At 45.3% G+C, this 20,629-nt stretch overlaps 1 protein-coding gene across 1 annotated transcript in view; it reads left to right on the forward strand.

The window, feature by feature from the left end:
* The first annotated feature begins 1,024 nt into the window (after nucleotides 1–1,024).
* LOC122564722 (secreted protein PRY1-like) overlaps nucleotides 1,025–20,629 on the forward strand; it is a 20,185-nt gene continuing 580 nt past the window's right edge. The window contains exons 1-6 of the mRNA XM_043719849.1: nucleotides 1,025–1,220; nucleotides 7,339–7,563; nucleotides 8,314–8,526; nucleotides 9,587–9,664; nucleotides 12,148–12,372; nucleotides 20,103–20,252. Of these exons, the coding sequence (XP_043575784.1) occupies nucleotides 1,061–1,220; nucleotides 7,339–7,563; nucleotides 8,314–8,526; nucleotides 9,587–9,664; nucleotides 12,148–12,372; nucleotides 20,103–20,252 (1,051 nt within the window). The 5' untranslated portion in view covers nucleotides 1,025–1,060. The remainder of the gene's footprint in view (nucleotides 1,221–7,338; nucleotides 7,564–8,313; nucleotides 8,527–9,586; nucleotides 9,665–12,147; nucleotides 12,373–20,102; nucleotides 20,253–20,629) is intronic.

Here is a 20,629-nt window from a genome sequence, read left to right on the forward strand (position 1 = left end):
CAGCTGAGTGCCATACATGATAATGTGGACCTGAAAGCAGCTCAGCGCTGTTCACTGTAAAAGGATTCTGAGACCAGCTCAGTGCTGCACATTGTACTGGGAGGGACGAGAATACAGCAACTCCGTGCTGTACAATGTGCGGGGGTCTGAATGCAATGCAGTGCTGTACACTTTCGTAAGGATAAATACCAGCTCAGTGTTGTACACTGTAGTGAGGCTGTGTGCACCAGCTCAGTGCTGTACACTGTAGTGGGGCTGTGTGTACTATCTCAGTGCTGTACACTGTAGTGAGGCTATGTGTACCAGCTCAGTGCTGTACACAATAGTGAGGTTGTGTGTACCAGCTCCGTGCTGTACACTGTCACGTGGCTGTGTGCACCAGCTCAGTGCTGTACACTGTTGTGGGGCTGTGTGTACCGGCTCAGTGCTGTATATTGTAATGAGGCTGCATATACCGGCTCAGTGCTGTACACTGTAGTGGGGCTGTGTGTACCAGCTCAGTGCTGTGCACTGCAGTGAAGCTGTGTTACCAGCTCAGTGCTGTACACTGTAGTGAGGCTGTGCATACCGGCTCCGTGCTTTACAGTGTAGTGGGACTGCATGTACTAGCTCAGTGCTGTGCTCTTTAGTGGCGCTGTGTGTACCAGCTCAGTGCTGTGCTCTTTAGTGGGGCTGTGTGTACCAGCTCAATGCTGTACACTGTAGTGAGGCTGTGTAACAGCTCAGTGCTGTACACTGTAGTGAGGCTGTGTACCAGCTCAGTACTGTGCACTGTAGTGGTGCTGTGTGTACCAGCTCAATGCTGTACACTGTAGTGAGGCTGTGTAACAGCTCAGTGCTGTACACTGTAGTGGGGCTGTGTGTACCAGCTCAGTGCTGTACACTGTAGTGAGGCTGTGTAACAGCTCAGTGCTGTACACTGTAGTCTCATCAAAAATGCAACTTGAATATTCATCAGCTCAGGACAATCTGCCTACATTACGCACATCACAAGGAACTACAACCATTCCCTGGGATCGAGCACTTGACCCCTTGAACCACATGTTGTGCTGTTTCTGCCATGTCAGTTTCATTTTATTTTTTGCTGCACTTATCATCCAACTTTCACCAGAGGAGATTAAAATTGCTTTGTCTTATTTTAGGCAAGGAGCCAGTCACTGCTTGGTACAATGAAATCGCCGACTATGACTTTAGCAGTCCTGGTTTTAGCACCCTGACAGGTAAGTGTTTTCAGCTTTCTACCTCAGTGAGTTCAGAGAATGAGAACTTCACAGCTCATTGGTGACGTGGTCATTGTTGTAGAATGTTGAGTGAAATAGGAAATTGATGAGCTAGGTAATGGGGAAGTGGTGGTGAGGATGCAGTGATGGACGGCAGCAGGAATTTGATGTGTTGTAATGTTTGTAACAGATTTCCTCTCAGAGTGAAGAAACCAACACCCAGATGTTGGTGATATTTACTACCTAAATGGAGTTAAGTTAGGTAAAGGAGAAGTACAACGAGATCTAGGTGTTCTTGTACATCAGTCAATGAAAGCAAACATGCAGGTACAGCAGGCAGTGAAGAAAGCTAATGGCATGCTGGCCTTCATAACAAGAGAAATTGAGTATAGGAGCAAAGAAGTCCTTCTGCAGCTGTACAGGGCCCTGGTGAGACCGCACCTGGAGTATTGTGTGCAGTTTTCATCTCCAAAGTTGAGGAAGGACATTCTGGCTATTGAGGGAGTGCAGCGTAGGTTCACGAGGTCAATTCCCAGAATGGCGGGGTTATCATATGTTGAAAGATTGGAGCGACTGGGCTTATATACACTTCAGTTTAGAAGGATGAGAGGGGATCTGATTGAGATGTATAAGATTATTAAAGGATTGGACACTCTGGAGGCTGGAAGCAGGTTTCCGCTGATGGGTGAGTCCAGAACCAGATACAGTTTAAAAATAAGGGGTAGGCCATTGAGAACAGAGTTGAAGAGAAACTTCTTCACCCAGAAAGTGGTGGGTGTATGGAATGCTCTGCCCCAGAAGGCAGTGGAGGCCAAGTCTCTGGATACTTTCAAGAAAGAGATGGATAGAGCTCTTAAAGATAGTGGGATCAAGGGTTATGGGGATAAGGCAGGAACAGGATACTAATTGTGGATGATCTGCCAGGATCATAATGAATGGTGGTGCTGGCCCGAAGGGCCGAATGGCCTACTCCTGCACCTGTTGTCTATTGTCTATTGACATTAAGGTATTAACTGAAGGTTTTATGAGATGGGACACTTCTGACAATATGGGGACTCTCTGTAACTGAGAGATTTGTATCATGCTAGCGTTGAATCTTGCACTCAGCAGAAATCTGTCTGCACCCATGTTTATCATGTAGTTAACTCCCAATTAATGCTGTCCTGAGGCTCACATTACAGTGTTTGAGCTGGAGACTGGGGTTCAAGTGCTTTCAGGGTGAGGAAGTTGAGATTGTCCTTCTGAGAGTAGAATGTTGAATAGAGCTGTCTGTAACGATGGAGCAAGTCGATGGAATAAGGTGTAAGAAGCTGTTAGAAAGCCCAAGAACTAGAGGACACTAAATTAAATTCATTGGCAATTAAAAACAAAGAGGAGAGAATGAATCTTTCTTTCTGAAGCATGATCTGGAATGCACCATCTTTTGAAGCAAATTTAAATGTAAATAGGCAAAGGAAAGAAAATGGGGGTCTGTCATGAAAGTGGGACTAATTAGCGAATTCAATGAAAGATAATATCAACAACCATTCCTAAGCTGGATCACTGCATTATTGTGATTACTGAGATGCCCCTTGTAACACCCTGTCAATGGTTTATGTGTAACATGGAGATAAAATAGAATGATTTATGAAAATGAGAGTTAGAAATGATTGGCAGGACAGAAGAACATTGAACGGTTTATATCTTGATTTAGAGTCATATAGTCATAGAAAGTACAGGACAGAAATAGACCCTTTAGTTCAACTCAGCATTGCCAACCAGATTTTCTCAAATAATCTAGTCGCATTTGCCAGCATTTGGCCAAAATTCCTCCAAATCCTTCCTGTTCATATACCCAGCCAGATGCCTTTTAAATGCTGTTATTGTAGCAGCCTCGACCACTTCCTCAGGCAGTTCATCACATAGACACACCACCCTTTGTGAGAAAACATTTCTCCTTTGGTCCCTTTTAAATCTTTCCTCTCTCTAGTTTTGGACTCCCTTAATCCAGGAAAAAGACCTTATTTGCCTTATCCCTATTCGCCTTATCCATGCCCCTCATGATTTTATAAACCTCTATAAGGTCACCCGTCAGTCTCCAACGCTCCAGGGATTATAGCCCCAGCCTGTTCAGCCTCTCCCTGTAGCTCAAACCCTCCAACCCTGGCAAAATCCTAGTAAATCTTTTCTGAATCCTTTCAAGTTTCACAGCATCCTTCCGATAGGTGGGAGACCAGAATTGAATGCTGTATTCCAAAAGTGACCTAACCAATGTACTGTAGAGTCGTAACATGACCTCCTAACTCCTCTGCTCAATGCACTGACCAATAAAGGAAAGCATACCAAATGCCTGCTTCACTATCCTATCTACCTGCGACTCCACTTTCAAGGAACAATGAACCTGCAGTCCAAGGTCTCTTTGTTTAGCAACAGTCTCCAGGACCTTACCATTAAGTGTTTAAATCCTCTCCTGATTTACCTACCAAAATGTAGCATCTCATAATTATGGAGAAAGTGAGGACTGCAGATGCTGGAGATCAGAGCTGAAAATGTGTTGCTGGAAAAGCGCAGCAGGTCAGGCAGCATCCAAGGAACAGGAGAATCGACGTTTCGGGCATAAGCCCTTCTTCAGGAATGAGGAAAGTTTGTCCAGCAGGCTAAGATAAAAAGTAGGGAGGAGGGACTTGGGGGAGGGGCGTCGGAAATGCGATAGGTGGAAAGAGGTCAAGGTGAGGGTGATAGGTCAGACTGGGGTGGGGGCGGAGAGGTCGGGAAGAAGATTGCAGGTTAGGAAGGCGGTGCTGAATTTGATGGATTTGACTGAGACAGGCTGGGGAGAGGGGAAATGAGGAAACTGGTGAAACCCGAGTTCATCCCTTGTGGTTGGAGGATTCCTAGCCGGAAGATGAGGCGTTCTTCCTCCAACCATCGTTTCGCTGTGGTCTGACGATGGAAGAGTCCAAAGACCTGCATATCTTTGGTGGAGTGGGAGGGGGAATTGAAATGTTGAGCCACAGGGTGGTTGGGTTGGTACAGGAGTGGTACAGATAAGATGAATAGCAGTGAGGGAGTGGTCTTTACGGAATGTTGATAGAGGAGGGGAGGGAAATATATCCTTGGTGGTGGGGTCCATTTGGAGGTGGCGGATGATGCGCTGTACATGGAGATTGGTGGGGTGGTAGGTGAGGACCAGTGGGGTTCTGTCCTGGTGGCGGTTGGAGGGGCGGGGCTCAAGGGCGGAGGAGCGGGATTTGGAAGAGATGCGGTGGAGGGCATCGTCAACCACGTCGGGGGGGAAATTGCGGTCCTTGAAGAAGGAGGCCATCTGGGTTGTACGTTTTTGGAACTGGTCCTCCTGGGAGCAGATTCGGCCCGAAACGTCGATTCTCCTGTTCCTTGGATGCTGCCTGACCTGCTGCGCTTTTCCAGCAACACATTTTCAGCACCTCATATTTACCTCAATTAAACTCCATCTGCCACTCCTTAGCCCATTGGCCCATCTGATCGAGATCCCATTGTAATCTGAGGTAACTTTCTTCGCTGTCCACTACACCTCCAATTTGGGTGTAATCTGCAAATTTACTTACTATCTCTTATGTTCACATCCAAATCATTTATATAAGTGACAAAAAACAGTGGACCCAGCACCAATCCTTGGTCACAGGTCTCCAGTCCGAAAAGCAGCAATTCTCCACCACCATCCTCTGATTCTTACCTTTGAGCCAATTTTGTATCCACATGGCTAGTTCTCCCTGTATTCCTTGTGATCTAACCCAGTCTACCATGAGGAACTTTGCTGAACGCCTTACTGAAGTCCACATACAGAGGAACCTCAATTATATGAATATCAATTATCCGAATATCGGATTATCCGAAGGAAATCTTGAGGTCCCGACAGAAACATTACGTCAAAGACGTGTTTCCAACAGTGATCGCATCTTTTGTTTACAGTGATTAAAAATGAACTCGGCTTACTGAAATGCTGCCAAGAATAGTCCAGGATACCGATGGCACCGTCTCCAAATGACTGACCTCCCGCCCTCTCTCTCTCCCGACACAATTTCCCTGGAGTTCTACACAGGGGTGTACCCTAAACCCCCCCTTCCCCAGCTAGTGTCTCTAACATTGTCCTGTGCAAGGCAAAAGTGGAACCTGTCAAAATGTTGCAGTAAAAAGTTGTGTGTGTGTGTGTGTGTGTGTGTGGAGACACCCCCCTTCCACCCTCCTCCCACCCCAAAGGCAGCAGCAGCAGTCTTATTGCTGGTGTCCAGTCCAGCTGCCCTGAAGAGGGGGCGGGGGCAGACAGGAGCATACGGGGAGGGGGGAGAAGGGGGTGGTGGGGCGTATGGGGGATGCACAGGGGACGGGCAGGGGTGGGGGGCAGACAGTGTACAGGGTTGGGGACGGGAGGGCAGGGTTGAACGGAGTTGGGAGATGGGGTTGGACAGTGTTGGGGGGGGGCGGGTGGGGGCTCGTGCACTGTAAGCTGCTGCCTAGCCTCCTGAATGGGGAGTGGACTTCACAGAACACTCTGAGTCCCAGAGGAAAGGCATTGTATCGATGAACCGAATAATCAATTATCCGAACGGTATAGTGCCCGCCCATCTTGTTTGGATAATTGAGGTTCCTCTGTAGATCACGTCCACGGTTCTGCCCTCATCAATCCTCTTCTTTTCTTCAAATAACTCAATCAAGTTCCTGAGACATAATTTCTCATGCACAAAGCCATGTTGACTATCCCTACTTACCACCACTGATGTCAGGCTCACTGGTCTATAGTTCCCTGGCTTTTCCTTACCACCTTTCTTAAATAGTGGCCAACCTCCAGTCTCCCGGCACCTCACCTGTGACTATCGATGATGCAAATATCTCAGCAAGGAGCCCAGCAATCACTTCTCTAGCTTCCCACAGACCTGATCAGGTCCTGAGGACTTATCCACCTTTATGCATTTTCAGATGTCGAGCACCATCTCTATAATATCGACACTTTTCAAGATATCACTGTTTATTCCCCTAAATTCTCTAGCCTCCATATCCTTCTGCACAGTAAACACTGATGCAAAATACTCATTTAGTATCTCACCTATCTCCTGCGATTCCACACATAGGCGACTTTGCTGATCTTTAAAGGGCCCTATTCTCTCCCTAGTTATTCTTTTGTCCTGAATGTATTTGTATAATCTCTTTGTATTCTCCTTAACCCTATTTGCCAAAGCCAACTCATGTCCTCTTTTTGCCTGATTTCTCTCAGTATACTCCAACCGCCTTTATACTTCTCGAGGGATTTCCTAGATCCCTGCAGTCTATACCCGACATATGCTTCCCTCTTTATCTTCACCAAAACCTGAATTTCTCTCATCAAATAGCATTCCCTGCATCTGCCAGCCTTGTCTTTCACCCAAACAGGAACATACTGTCTCTGGACTCTGGTTATCTCATTATTGAAGACTTTGCAATTTCCAGCTGTCCCTTCACCTGCGAATATCCAAACCCAACCAACAAAGTTCTTCTCGATGTAAATAAGAGGTTAATCACCAACATAACCATGATCCTGGGATATGTTAGATTGAGGGGGTTGATCACTAATGTGTGACCTTTCAACTTTCTGAAGTGCATGTGATGAGACTGTAGGGCAGAGTTACAATTTACAGATGCAGCAAAAAGTTTAATTCTTTCTGCTGATGTATATGATTGTGTTGTTCCAATAATTCTCAAAGAATTGGCTTCAAAACATTCTAATATCGATACAGTCATAAGAACAATTGCTTATAACAACTTCAGTCAGACTTACTCTCCTAGAGACTCAGATCGTACCAGTGCCTGTCATTTCCTTCCATGACATCACAGACCCTTAATGAGCCATCACCCCTGGTCTTTCTAGTGTACAACAAAGTGTTCTCTCTTTGGGGCATTGCATTTCCAAAACAACCCTGTAGTTTTTGTCTGATTACAATATCTGTAGGAATGTGTTCTGAAGAAAGGCCATTGGACTCAAAATATTAACTCTGTTTTCTCTCTGGAGGAGCTGCCAGACCTGCTGAGTTTCTCCATTACTTCCCTGTTTTTGTTTCAGATCTCCAGCATCTGCAATTCTTTGTTTTATTTTAGGTTACAAATTTTGCTTGTTGATTTGAAACAGGTCAGTTTACTCAGATGATATGGTTGGCAACCACACATTTTGGCATTGGCTATGCACGAAGTGACAAAGGTCTATATGCGGTGGCACAGTACAGTCCAGCAGGAAACATCGTAGACCAACATTCCTTCCAAACCAATGTGCTACCGCCAGACTCACTCTCCATGGATTCCAAAGATAAACAGGATTCAGGTTCCCAACAAACATCCAGTGAGGACAGTACATCAGGTAAGGATAGAAATGAAATAGCACCTGCTGTTAGATAGCAGCCTGAGTGAATGTGTCAGATTGTGAGTGTGAAAATGGAAATGCCTCAGAATGACAATGGTACACGTTAATGGCAAAAGCACGTGTGGAGTCTGTTGCGTTGCAGGTACCACACAGTTCTGGCTGACCAGGAGATTCTCCTTCTCTGTATCCAAAGGATTTACAGATATGATAATGAACCTGTTGACCATGTTATGGTCAAGTCAAGTCAAATCACCATAGTCTTACTAGATCATAGGGCTGCTGTCTCATTAGAGAGAGAGAGAGAGAACTGGGGGTGATTTAACCTGAGGGTCACCACACATCAGGCAAGAGGAGAGGTTGGGAAGGAGACTCCTTCATGGTAACCTCAGCTGGTCTGGGGATTGGCATCACAGTATTTGGAAAACCAACTGTCCAGTCAACTGAGCTAAAGCAAACCCCTTTGTAATGTTACAAATGTCAGTTCCTGAGATGAGACTGAGCAGAAGATGGTTGATGTGATAGTTATAGACTTATAGAGTCTTACAGCATGGAATAGACCCTTTGGTCCAACCAGTCCATGCCAAACATAATCCCAAACTAAACAGGTCCCACCTGCCTGCTTATGGTCCATATAATCTATTTGATTGATTCAACAGGGATGATCAATGGAATGGGCTGGTTCTTACGATTTTCATATAGTTTTCCTGTTTGCCCTAGTACTGAGGATAGTCTGGATTTAATTTTCAGAAATGACTAAGTTTGAGAGAGAGGCATTGAATGCTCACAACGCTTTCAGGGCCCGACACAACACACCACCTCTCGTACTCAATAAGGAATTGAGCAAGGATTGCAAGGTGTGGGCTAATGTCCTTACGCAAGATGGTGTCATCGCGCAAAGCCCCACCAATTTTGGGGAGAATATCTGGTCTAAACCAAGCATCACTGAAGGAGAAGTCTCAGGTTTGTGTCTCTTCCATTCTTCTGCACTTTTTTTCTTCTTTGTACAATATTTGTAAGAGTTACAAAATATTATGACACTAAACTCCGCAATTAAATTCAGCACTGGTCCAAGTCTTCCAGGCTCCAGAATCCCAAGTTCTAGACGTACAACTGAAGATATGTCTCTGTGGACGTCTTGCAGCACAGACGTACATGGGAATTGCCACCAAAATTTACATTTCTAACGGGCAATAATCCTATTCCTTTGTGAATAGCTCTGACTGAGCCAGAATTGGAGACCTGGGAGAGAGTCACAGAACTTAGCTAGATTGTGACTCAAGAAGTATTAGACAGAATAGAACCAAGTCTAACACTGGGGTAAGTCAACAACTGATCCCACCAAACACCCCCTTGACTACAGAATATCATCCAGACTTTGACTACCCCTACCAACTACCCTCTGGCTGTCCACACTACCAAGAATCAGTCAGATGCTACTGGAACAAGTTCCTGCATTCCCGGAGAGCAGAGAGTTTCTGCTGAGAGAGGGCTTTTGTAGGGTGGAGTTGTGGGGAATGGGATGCAGGAGAGTCAAATCAAGGGTAAAATGGTGGCTGTCAGCAGACCAACTCCCCCCCCCATCCTAACATCCAGTCCCTCGATCAGCCACCGAATGCCTTAGATCATATGATCTCTCTTCCCCCTGTGAGGAACAAGCTGGCCTCACAATCCTAGCGACCAAGCATAGAGCAATTGTGGATTTATAGGGAAGTCTGTAACTTGATCTCACAATGGTTTCCTTCGCTCTCTTCCCCATGGTAATGGGAACAGACCATAGCTGTGACAGACTTCTGCATGTTGACAGTGCCCCCACCCTGAAGGTTAGCAGGCTGAGGCCTTTAATTGCTCATTACTTAGCGTGAATTCAATTTCTGCTCTCTTGTTTGTTTCTACAGAATGCAATTGAAAAATCATCTTAAAGTTAGATTCATTTAACAGCTTGTTCATTGTCATGTTTCTAGCTCTGCAAATCCTTTTCAAGTGAATAACCTTGCTTCACCTTATTTTCCATTCATTTTAGGCTATGAACCTGTGGAGGCCTGGTATGCTGAAGTGAAGTATTATGACTACGAAAAGCCTGGCCTCTCCGAGAGGACGGGTAAATGTTTAATTTCTTACCTTGTAACATTACCAAATCGAAGTGAGAGCCAGACTCTTGCAAGGACCCCAGAGAAAGAGTGAGCTCTGTTGGTGACTAGCCCGCTCAACTACAGTCTGAGCCTGAGTTAACCGAAGATTTGTGGACAGCACATTGAGGCTGGTGTAGCTGACACATCACTGAAATCTGGATATACAAGTTATGTGATATTATTGTGATGGTTTTCAATTCAAACTATCATATATTTACAGACACACAGTCACAAACATACATACACACAGTTACACTTTCAGACACCCACATATACACAGTCGTACGGATGTACTCATGCATACACTTAACATACATTCCCCCTCACATTCCCCCTCACTCACATGCTTCACACATACACACATGTTCACTCAAATACATGAAAACGTACAATCTACGAGTAAGGTAGGCCATTTAACTCCTCCAGCCTGTTCCACTGTTCCACAAACTCATGGCTGATCTGATTAGTCCACATTCCCACCTCTTCTGATAACCTTTCACCCCTTTGCTCATTAAAAATCTGTCTACCTCTGACATAAAAGTATTCAAAGATTTTAACTCTACCACCCTTTGAGTAAGACAATTGCAAAAACTCACAACTCTCATGTGAGAAAAAGAATTCTTCTCAACTCTGGTTTACATAGGGAATCACTGATTTATAAGCACTGACCTCAATTTCTGGATTCTGCAATCAGAGGGAGCATCCCCTCAACCTCCACCCCATCAAACTCCTTCAGGATCTTATATTTCCATTAAGTCCCTTCTTACTCCTCTCAGCTCCAGTGTATACAAGCCTAGCCTGTCCAGCCTTTCCCAGTAAGGCTACCCATTCACTTCAGCTCATTGTCCAGTAAACGCTAACACCATAAGACATTGGGTCACAATCTTTTCACATCTACCCTTTCAAGTCCCTTAAAAAGCACGTATGTTTCAATCAGCCACCCCTTCATCCATCTAAATTCCAATAAGTACAGGTCCAACTTACTTAATTCCTCCACACTAGTGATCAGCCTAGTGAACATTCCTTTACTGTCTTCAATGCCAGTATCCTTTCTTACGTAAAGGGCCCAGCTGTGGTCTGACCAGTGTGTGGTATAGTTTTAGCAAGACATTCTTATTTTCATATCCCATTCCCTTTGAAGTAAGGTCAACATTCTAATTGCCTTTCCTATTATCCATTTAACTTGTACTGTAGCTTTTTGTGATTTATGCATGAGAATTCCTAAGTCCCTCTGTGCTGTAGATTTCTGCAGCATTTACGTATTTAAATAACATTCAGCTCCTCTGTTCTTCCTGCAAAATACATAGCCTCACATTTTCCTACATTATATTCTATCTGCCAAATTTTTCCCACTTGCTCAACAGATTCTGAATCATCCTCACCACTTGCCTATTTTTGTGTCATCTGCAAATGTGACTATAATACTTCAATTCCCTCATCTAAGCCATTAATATAGTTTGCAAATAATTGTAGTCCCAGCACTGATCCCTGTGGCACTCTACCAGTTACACATTGCTATCCTGAAAATGTGGCCCTTATTCCAACTCTCTGCCTTCTATTAATTAGCCAATCCTCTATCCATACTAATATATTATCTCCAACTTGAGGTCTTATCTTATTAAGTAGCACCTAACCATATCAAATTATTTTGAAAATCCAAACCTATTTCATCCATGCCATCCCCTTACCCATTCTGCTTGTTACCTCCTCAAGGAATTCTGGTCTGTTTGTCAGGCATGATTTCTCCTTCATGTCATTATGGTGACTCAACTTGATCGTATATGTTTCAAAATGTTCTGCTATTGCATCCGTTATAATAGACTTCAATATTTTCCCAATAATAGACATGAAGCTAACTGACCCATTGTTACCTGTTTATTCCTGTCTCCTTCCCATTTTAAAATAAAGCATGTTACTTTGACAGTTTTCCAAACCTCTTTTCCAGAATCTAAGGATTCTTGGAAGATTAGCACCACTACCTCCACAGCCACTTCTTTTAATATCCTAGGATGCATCCCACCAGGTCCAGGGACCTTAACAGATTCATGCCCCATTAGTTTCTCTAGAACTTTTTCTTGAGTGATCATTATTGCATTATTTCCTGTCATTTCATTCCTTGATTATATAGAAATTTGGAATACTCTTAATGTCTTCTATGATGATGACTGATGCAAAATGTTTAATCAACTCCTCTGCCATTTCCTGGTTCCCCATTATTATTTCTCCAATGACGTTCTCTAAGGAGCCAATGTTAATTTTGGCCTCTCCCCTTCTTTCAATCGATTTCAAAAAGCTCTTGCTGTCTATCTTATTAGTGCTTGCAAAAATACCCTCAAACTTTCTCTATATTCTATTCTTTCTATATTTATACATGCACACATACAAACACATACAGTAGTAGTGCAAGTGACACAAACACATATTGACTGTTTAGTCTGTCTGTTTGCATTAGAACACTTCACTCAATTGATATGGAAGGAAACTACAGACATGGGGATCGCATACGTCACAAGTGATAAAGGAGCCTTTGTGGTAGCTCAGTATAAGCCAAAAGGGAACACGACCAAGATTGAAAATTTTCATGACAACGTACTGCCACCAGATCCTTCATATAACCAGCCTCCTTCTGAACAAGAGGCTCCCATTGCAACTCCATCAGCTGTGACAACACCTGCAGGTAGGGACCAATCATTCCAGGTATTGGGGAACTGAGGGAGAAGGGAGAGGTTTATCATTAACAATGACTTGCAGAGTTTAAAAACATTTGCAATATGTTCTAAATTGTAAGTGTGTTCATTTATATGTGTTATTTAGTTCCATAAATTTGTACATTTGTGTCCATGTATCTTAGCATGTTCATACATGAGTCCATTGCGTATGTAAGTGCACCGTTGTGCCTCCCTGTGTGCACCAGTAGCTTTGTTTACACAAGAACACAAAACAAGTATTATCAGAAGTAGCCATGATGTGGAGAAGCCAGTGTTGGATGGGGAGTGGACAAAGTTAAAAATCACACAACACCAGGTTATAATCCAACAGGTTTATTTGGACTATAACCTGATGTTGTGTGATTTTTAACTTTATCAGAAGTGGGTCATAGGACCCCACATACCTTCCTCATCATTTAATAAGATCACATCTGAACCCTTGACTTCAATGGCAATTTCCATCCCACCCCTATATCTCTGTTTACCCTCAGAATCCAAAACACTATTGGGCTCATGATGTGGTGGTGCGGGTGTTGGACTGGGGTGAACAAAGTTAAAAATCACACAACACGAGGTTATGGTCCAACAGATTTATTTGGAAGCACTAGCTTTCGGAGCGCTGCTCCTTCATCAGGTGGTTGTGGAGTATAAGATTGTAAGACACAGAATTTATAGCAAAAGTTTACAGTGTGATGTAACTGAAATTATATATCGAAAAAGTCCTGGATTGTTTGTTAAGTCTGTCATCTTTTAGAATGACCATGTTGGCTTCAGTTCTTTCATATGTAAATCTGCACATTTTATTGTGCTCAAAAACTGCATGAATCCATGTAAGATTCTGTAAATCCATTTTTTAGATTAGAATCAATCTGACCGTTGTGGCACAGACAGCCTCACAGAGAAGCTCACACCTTCAATACATTGTCTAGGCTGACATGACACCTATTGTTAAAGTTCACTAGAGAATGTAACTTTTAAAAAAATGTTTTGCGATTTACATATGAAAGAACAGAAACCAACATGGTCATTCTAAAAGATGAGAGACTTAACAAACAATCGTGGTCTTTTTCCATATATATATTCTGTGTCTTATGATCTTATTCTCCACAACCACCTGATGAAGGAGCAGCGCTCCGAAAGCTAGTGCTTCCAAATAAACCTGTTGGACTATAACCTGGTGTTGTGTGATTTTTAACTATTGGGCTCAGTTTTGAACATATTGTGGACGTGCTGGTGTTGGACTGGGGTGGATAAAGTCAAAAGGTGTAGCTCTGGAAATGCACAGCAGGTCAGGCAGCATAGGAGGAGCAGGAAAGTCGATGTTGGGGATGGTGGGGATGGGACTGGGGGGAAGGTAGCTGGGAAGACAATAGGTAGATACAGGTGGGGGATAATTGTGATAGATTGGTGGGGAGGGTGGAGCGGATAGTTGGAAAGGAAGATGGACAGGTATGACAGTTCAAGAGGGCGGTGCCGAGTTTGAGGGTTGGATCTGGGATGAGGTGGGGGGAAGGGAGGTCAGGAAGTTGATGTTGATGCTGAGTGGTTAAAGGGTCCCAAGGCGGAAGATGAGGCATTCTTCCTCCAGTTGTTGGGTGACTTGGATTTGGCAGTGGAGGTAGCCCAGGACTTGCATGTACTTATGGGATTGGGAGAGGGGAGTTGAAGTGGTCGGCCACAGACCGGTGGGATTATTTGGTGCGAGTGTTCCAGAAACGTTCCTTGAAACATCCTGCGAGTTGGCATCCTGTCTCATTGAGGTAGAGGAGACCACATTGAGAGCAACAGACACAGTAGATGAGGTAGGTGGATGTGCTAGATGTGAAAACATCCTTTGGGAGCTCTGGATGAAAGTGAGAGGGAGGTGTGGGTGCAGGTTTTACACCTCGTGACAGCAAAGTATGGTATCAGGTGTGGAAGGTGGGTTGGTGGGACGACGTGGACCTAATGAGGAAGTCAAGTAGGGAATGGTCTCTGCGGAATGCAGATAGGAGTGGGGTGGGAAATATATCCCTGGTGGTGGGGTCTGACTGTAGGTGGCAGAAATGGCGGAGGATAATGTGTTGTGTCTGGAGATTAGTGGGTTGGAAGGTAAGGACTGTGGGAGGGTTCTATCCTTGTTGCAGTTGTAGGGAGTGGGGTTCAAGGCCAGAGTTGTGGGAAGTGGAGGAGATGCGATTGTTGATTAGATGGGAAGGGAAATTGTGGTCCCTAAAATAGGAGGATATCTGGGAAGTCCTGGAGTGGAATAGCTCCTCCTGGGAGCAGATACCGTGGAGGTGGAGGAATTGGGAGTAAGAGATCATATTTTTACAGTAGGGGGAGTGGGAGGAAGCTGTATTGTGGTCCCACGAGGAGGTTGAACAGTTCATCAATTTCAGTAACACTTTCCACCTTGACCTTCACTTCACCTGGACCATCTCGGATACCTCCCTCCCCTTCGTGGACCTCTCCATCTCTATCTCCGGAGACCAACAAAAGACGGACATCTATTTCAAACCCACCGACTCCCACAGTTACCTAAACTACACCTCTGCCCACTCACCCCTCCTGTAAAAATACATTTCCTTATGCCCAATTCCTCCAACTCCGCCACATCTGCTCCCAGGAGGAGCAATACCACTCCAGGACATCCGAAATGGCCTCCTATTTCAAGGACTGCAATTTCCCCTCCCACATGATCTACAATGCCCTCCAGCTCATGTCCTCCACTTCCCACACTTCCGCCCTTGAACCCACCCCTCCAACGACATCAAGGATCGAACCCCCTAGTCCTCACTTCCACCTAATTTATCTGTGGACAGAGTACATTATCCTCTGCCATTTCCGCCCAACTACAGTCTGACCCCACCACCAAAGACATATTTCCCTTCCCATCCTTATCCGAATTCCGCAGAGCCCATTCCCTCCGTGACTCCCTCATTATGTCCATGTTCATTACCCGCCCACCCTCCACATATGGCAGCTTCCCTAGTTGCCGCAAGACATGTAAAATCTGCACCCACACCTCTCCCCTCACCTCTGTCTAAGGCCCCAAAGGATCCTTCCACATCCAGCAGAGAATACCCTACAAATCTACCCCCACCAACCATCTACTATGTGTATTGCTCTCGATGTGGTCTCCTCTACATTGGGGACACAGGACACCAACTCATGGAGTGTTTCAGGAAACATATCTGGAATACACGCACCAAACAACTCTACCGCCCCGTGGCCAACCACTTCAATTCCCCCTTCCATTCCACAAGGACATGCAAGTCCTGGGCCTTCACCACCAAATCAAAGCCACCCGGCGACTGGAGGAAGAACGCCACATCTTTCACCTTGGGACCACCTTCAACCACACGGCATCAACGTTGACTTCACTATTTTCCAAATCTCTCCTCCCCCCACCTCATCCCAGATCCAATCCTCCAACTCAGTACCACCCTCTTGACTTGTCCTACCTGTCCATCTTCCTTCCCACCTATCCACTCCACCCTTCCCACCAACCCATCACCATCACCATCACCCCCCACCTGCATCCACCTATTGCCTCCCAGCTACCTTTCTCCCAGCCCTATCCCCACCCCCCCTAATTATCTATTTCTCAGCCCCTTTCCCCACCCCCAACCCCACGTTGCTGATGAAGGGCTTATGCCCGAAACGTTGACTGTCCTGCTCCTTGGATGCTGCCTGACCAGCTGTGCTTTCCCAGCACCACACTTTTCAACTCTGACTCCCCAGCATCTGCAGTCCACACTTTCTCCTGGGGTTGGGAAAGTCAAACGTCACACAACACCAGGTTATAGTCCAACAGGTTTATTTGAAATCAGAACCTTTCGGAACGCTGCTCCTTCGTCGGGTCACCTGGAGGTGGGACGGGGCGAACGGGGGACGGGCGCATGAAGAAGGGTCACCGGACCCGAAATGTTAACTGATTTTTCTTCACAGACCTGCTGAGCTTTCCCAGCAACTTCTGTTTTCATTCTTGATTTACAGCATATGCAGTTCTTTTCGCTTAATTGTCCAGTTACTTAACCAATGACATGCAACAACAATGATATAGCCAGGAAAAGGATTGAGGATATAAAAAGTGATTTCAGGGAGTTAGGATGGAAGTTGCAAAGCAGGACGAACATAGTGTTCTCTAGTTTACTACCGGTGCCACGAGATAGAGAGGCGAGGAACAGGGAGCGGGCACAGCTTAACACGTGGCTGCGCAGCTGGTGTAGGAGGGAGGGCTTCAGATATGTAGATAATTGGGATGCCTTCTGGGGGAGGTGGGACCTGTACAAGAAGGACGGGTTGCATCTGAACTGGAAGGGGACCAATGTCCTGGGTGGAAGGTTTGCTCGAGTAGTTCGAGAGGGTTTAAACTAGTATGGCAGGGGGGTGGGAACCTGAGCTGTATACCAGAGGTGAGAGTTGATGCAGATGAGGCAATAGCAAGAGGTAGACCAGCTAGTGGGAAGGATTTTCCTGGGAAGGAACCAAGAGATCATTTAAAGTGTGTTTGCTTTAATGCAAGGAGTATCAGGAACAAAAGTGATGAACTTGGAGCATGGATCAGTACCTGGTGCTATGATATTGTGGCCATAACAGAGACATGGTTTCTCAGGGGCAGGAATGGTTGATGGATGTTCCAGGGTTTAGAGCATTTAAAAAGAATAGGGAGGGGGGAAAAAGAGGAGGGGGTGTAGCACTACTAATCAGAGAGGGGATCACAGCTACAGAAGCTTTCATTGTCGAGGAAGATCTGCCTACCGAGTCAGTATGGGTGGAAATTAGGAACAGCAAGGGAGCATTCACCTCGTTAGGGGTTTATTACAGGCCCCCCAATAGCAGCAGGGAGATGGATGAAAGCAAAGGTCAGCAGATTTTGGAGAAGTGTGGACGTAGTAGGGTTGTTGTAATGGGTGACTTTAACTTTCCCAATATTGATTGGAACCTCCTTCGAGCAGAAGATTTGAATGGAGCTGTTTTTGTAAGGTGTGTTCAGGAGGGTTTCCTAACTCAGTACGTTGACAGGCCGCCGAGGGGAGAGGCCATTCTAGACTTGGTGCTCGGAAACAAGTCGGGGCAGGTATCAGATCTTGTGGTGGGAGAGCATTTTGGTGATAGTGACCACAACTGCCTCACATTCTACATCGCTATGGAGAAGGAGAGGATTAGGCAAAATGGGAGGATATTTAATTGGGGAAAAGGAAACTATGATGCGATTAGACATGAGTTAGGAAGCATGGACTGGGAGCAATTGTTCCATGGTAAAGGCACTGTAGACATGTGGAGACTGTTTAAGGAACAGTTGTTGCGAGTGATGAATAAATATGTCCCTCTGAGACAGGCAAGAACGGTTAAGATAAAGGAACCTTGGATGACGAGAGCGGTGGAGAGCGTCTCGTCAAAAGGAAGAAGGTAGCTTACATAAGGTGGAGGAAGCTAGGGTCATGCTCAGCTCTAGAGGATTACAGGTAGGCGAGGTGGGAGCTCATAAATGGTCTGAGGAGAGCCAGGAGGGGGCACAAGAAAGGCTTGGCAGAATGGATTAGGGAGAACACAAAGGCATTTTACACTTACGTGAGGAATAAGAGAATGGTCAAAGAAAGAGTAGGGCCAATCAGGGATAGCGTAGGGAACTTGTATGTGGAGTCTGAGGAGGTAGGGATACCCTAAATGAGTTTTTTTGCTTCTGTCTTTATGAAAGAAACAAACTTTGTAGTGAATGAAACCTTTGAAGAGCAGGTGTGCATGCTGGAATGGATAGAGATAGAGGAAGCTGATGTGCTGAAAATTTTGTCAAACGTTAAGATTGACAAGTCGCCAGGCCCAGACCAGATTTGTCCTCAGCTGCTTTGGGAAACGAGAAATGCATTTGCTTCGCCACTTGCAAAGATCTTTGCATCCTCGCTCTCCACTGGAGTCATACCTGAGGACTGGAGAGAGGCAAATGTAATTCCTCTCTTCAAGAAAGGAAATAGGGAAATCCCCGGCAATTACAGACCAGTAAGTCTCACGTCTGTTGTCTGCAAGGTGTTAGAAAGGATTCTGAGGCATAGGATTTATGATCATCTGGAAGGGCATGGCTTGATTAAATGCAGTCAACACGGCTTTGTGAGGGGCAGGTTATGCCTCACAAACCTTATCAAGTTCTTTGAGGATGTGACTAGAAAAGTTGATGAGGGTCGAGCTGTGGATGTGGTGTATATGGACTTCAGCAAGGCATTTGATAAGGTTCCCCACGGTAGGCTCATTCAGAAGGCCAGGAGTGGTGAGTGGTGTTCCACAGGGCTCTGTCCTTGGGCCTGTACTGTTTGTAATTTTTATTAATGACTTGGATGAGGGGATTGAAGGATGGGTCAACAAGTTTGCAGACGACACAAAGGTTGGAGGTGTCGTTGACAGTATAGAGGGCTGTTGTAGGCTGCAGCAGGACATTGACAGGATGCAGAGATGGGCTGAGAGGTGGCAGATGGAGTTCAACCTGGATAAATGCGAAGTGATGCATTTTGCAAGGTCGAATTTGAAAGCTGAGTACAGATTAAGGATAGGATTCATGGCAGTGTGAAGGAACAGAGGGATCTTGGTGTACAGGTACATAGATCCCTTAAAATGGCCACCCAAGTGGACAGGGTTGTTAAGAAAGCATATGGTGTTTTGGCTTTCATTAACAGGGGGATTGAGTTTAAGAGTCGTGAGATCTTGTTGCAGCTCTATAAAACTTTGGTTAGACCGCACTTGGAATACTGCGTACAGTTCTGGTCGCCCTATTATAGGAAAGATGTGGATGCTTTGGAGAGGGTTCAGAGGAGGTTTACCAGGATGCTGCCTGGTCTGGAGGGATTATCTTATAAGGAGAGGTTGACTGAGCTCGGACTTTTTTCATTGGAGAAAAGGAGGATGAGAGGGGACCTAATTGAGGTATACTAGATAATGAGAGGCATAGAGAGAGTCGATAGCCAGAGACTATTTCCCAGGGCAGAGATGGCTAACACGAGGGGTCATGGTTTTAAGCTGGTTGGAGGAAAGTATAGAGGGGATGTCAGAAGCAGGTTCTTTACACAGAGAGTTGTGAGAGCATGGAATGCGTTGCCAGCAGCAGTTGTGGAAGCAAGGTCATTGGGGACATTTAAGAGATTGCTGGACATGCATATGGTCACAGAAATTTGAGGGTGCATACATGAGGATTATTGCTCGGCACAACATCGTGGCTGAAGGGCCTGTTCTGTGCTGTACTGTCCTAAGTGTCAGCTGGTGGCAAGATATCTAGGTAACAGGAGAGCCTCAACTCCGAACTGGATCAAACTGATCGTGAACGTTCAGAGATTATTAATTCACAAAACGTCCAATCAAGACCTGCAGTGATTGTAACAAAGTCAGGCAGGTGAACCTCAGAATATCAGTTCTGAGTAAGAGTCACTCGACTTGAAATGTTAACTCTGATTTCTCCACTGATGCTGCCAGACCTGCTGAGCTTTTCCAGCAATTTCTGTTTTTGTTTCTAATTTTCAGTGTTGCAGTTCTTTCAGAGTCAGATATTAAAAGGTATATCGATATGTTTGTGAGCACAAGGGTAATATATACATAGATACTGCGTAATTTGTTAAATAGACATGAATTGATATATTTGGCAGGATAATGTACAGCTATTATGCTTTAGATAAGCACTAAATATCATTTTATTTACGGATATTCCAATGTTATATCTCACTACCTTCAGCACCTTCACCTCAACCATCAGATGAAAAGGGAGCAGAGGAAGCAGCTGCTGCAGAGCCATTGGCTGAAGCAAAGCCCGCAGAGGAGAAAGCAGCAGAGGAAGAGAAGGCTGCTGAGGGGAAAGAAGCTGAGGAGCAGCCAGCAGAGACAGGTAGTCCACCAACTGATGCATAACAGGAAGGGATATCCCCAGAGCACAGCAGCTGATGTGATAAGGAACACTCACAATGGACATGAGGATATACTGTAATACTCACCAATACTGACAGGGAGAGTGTGGGAGCAGTGGGGTGGTGGAATGTGTGTGTGTGTCTATTTGTATTTATGCTGAAAATGTGTTGCTGGAAAAGCACAGCAGGTCAGGCAGCATCCAAGGAACAGGAGAATCGACGTTTAGGGCATGAGCCCTTCTTCAGGAATGAGGAAAGTGTGTCCAGCAGGCTAAGATAAAAGGTCGGGAGGAGGGACTTGGGGGAGGGGCGTTGGAAATGTGATAGGTGGAAGGAGGTCAAGGTGAGGGTGATAGGC

Source organism: Chiloscyllium plagiosum, chromosome 30 (assembly GCF_004010195.1).
Source record: "Chiloscyllium plagiosum isolate BGI_BamShark_2017 chromosome 30, ASM401019v2, whole genome shotgun sequence".
Taxonomy (NCBI): Eukaryota; Metazoa; Chordata; class Chondrichthyes; order Orectolobiformes; family Hemiscylliidae; genus Chiloscyllium; species Chiloscyllium plagiosum.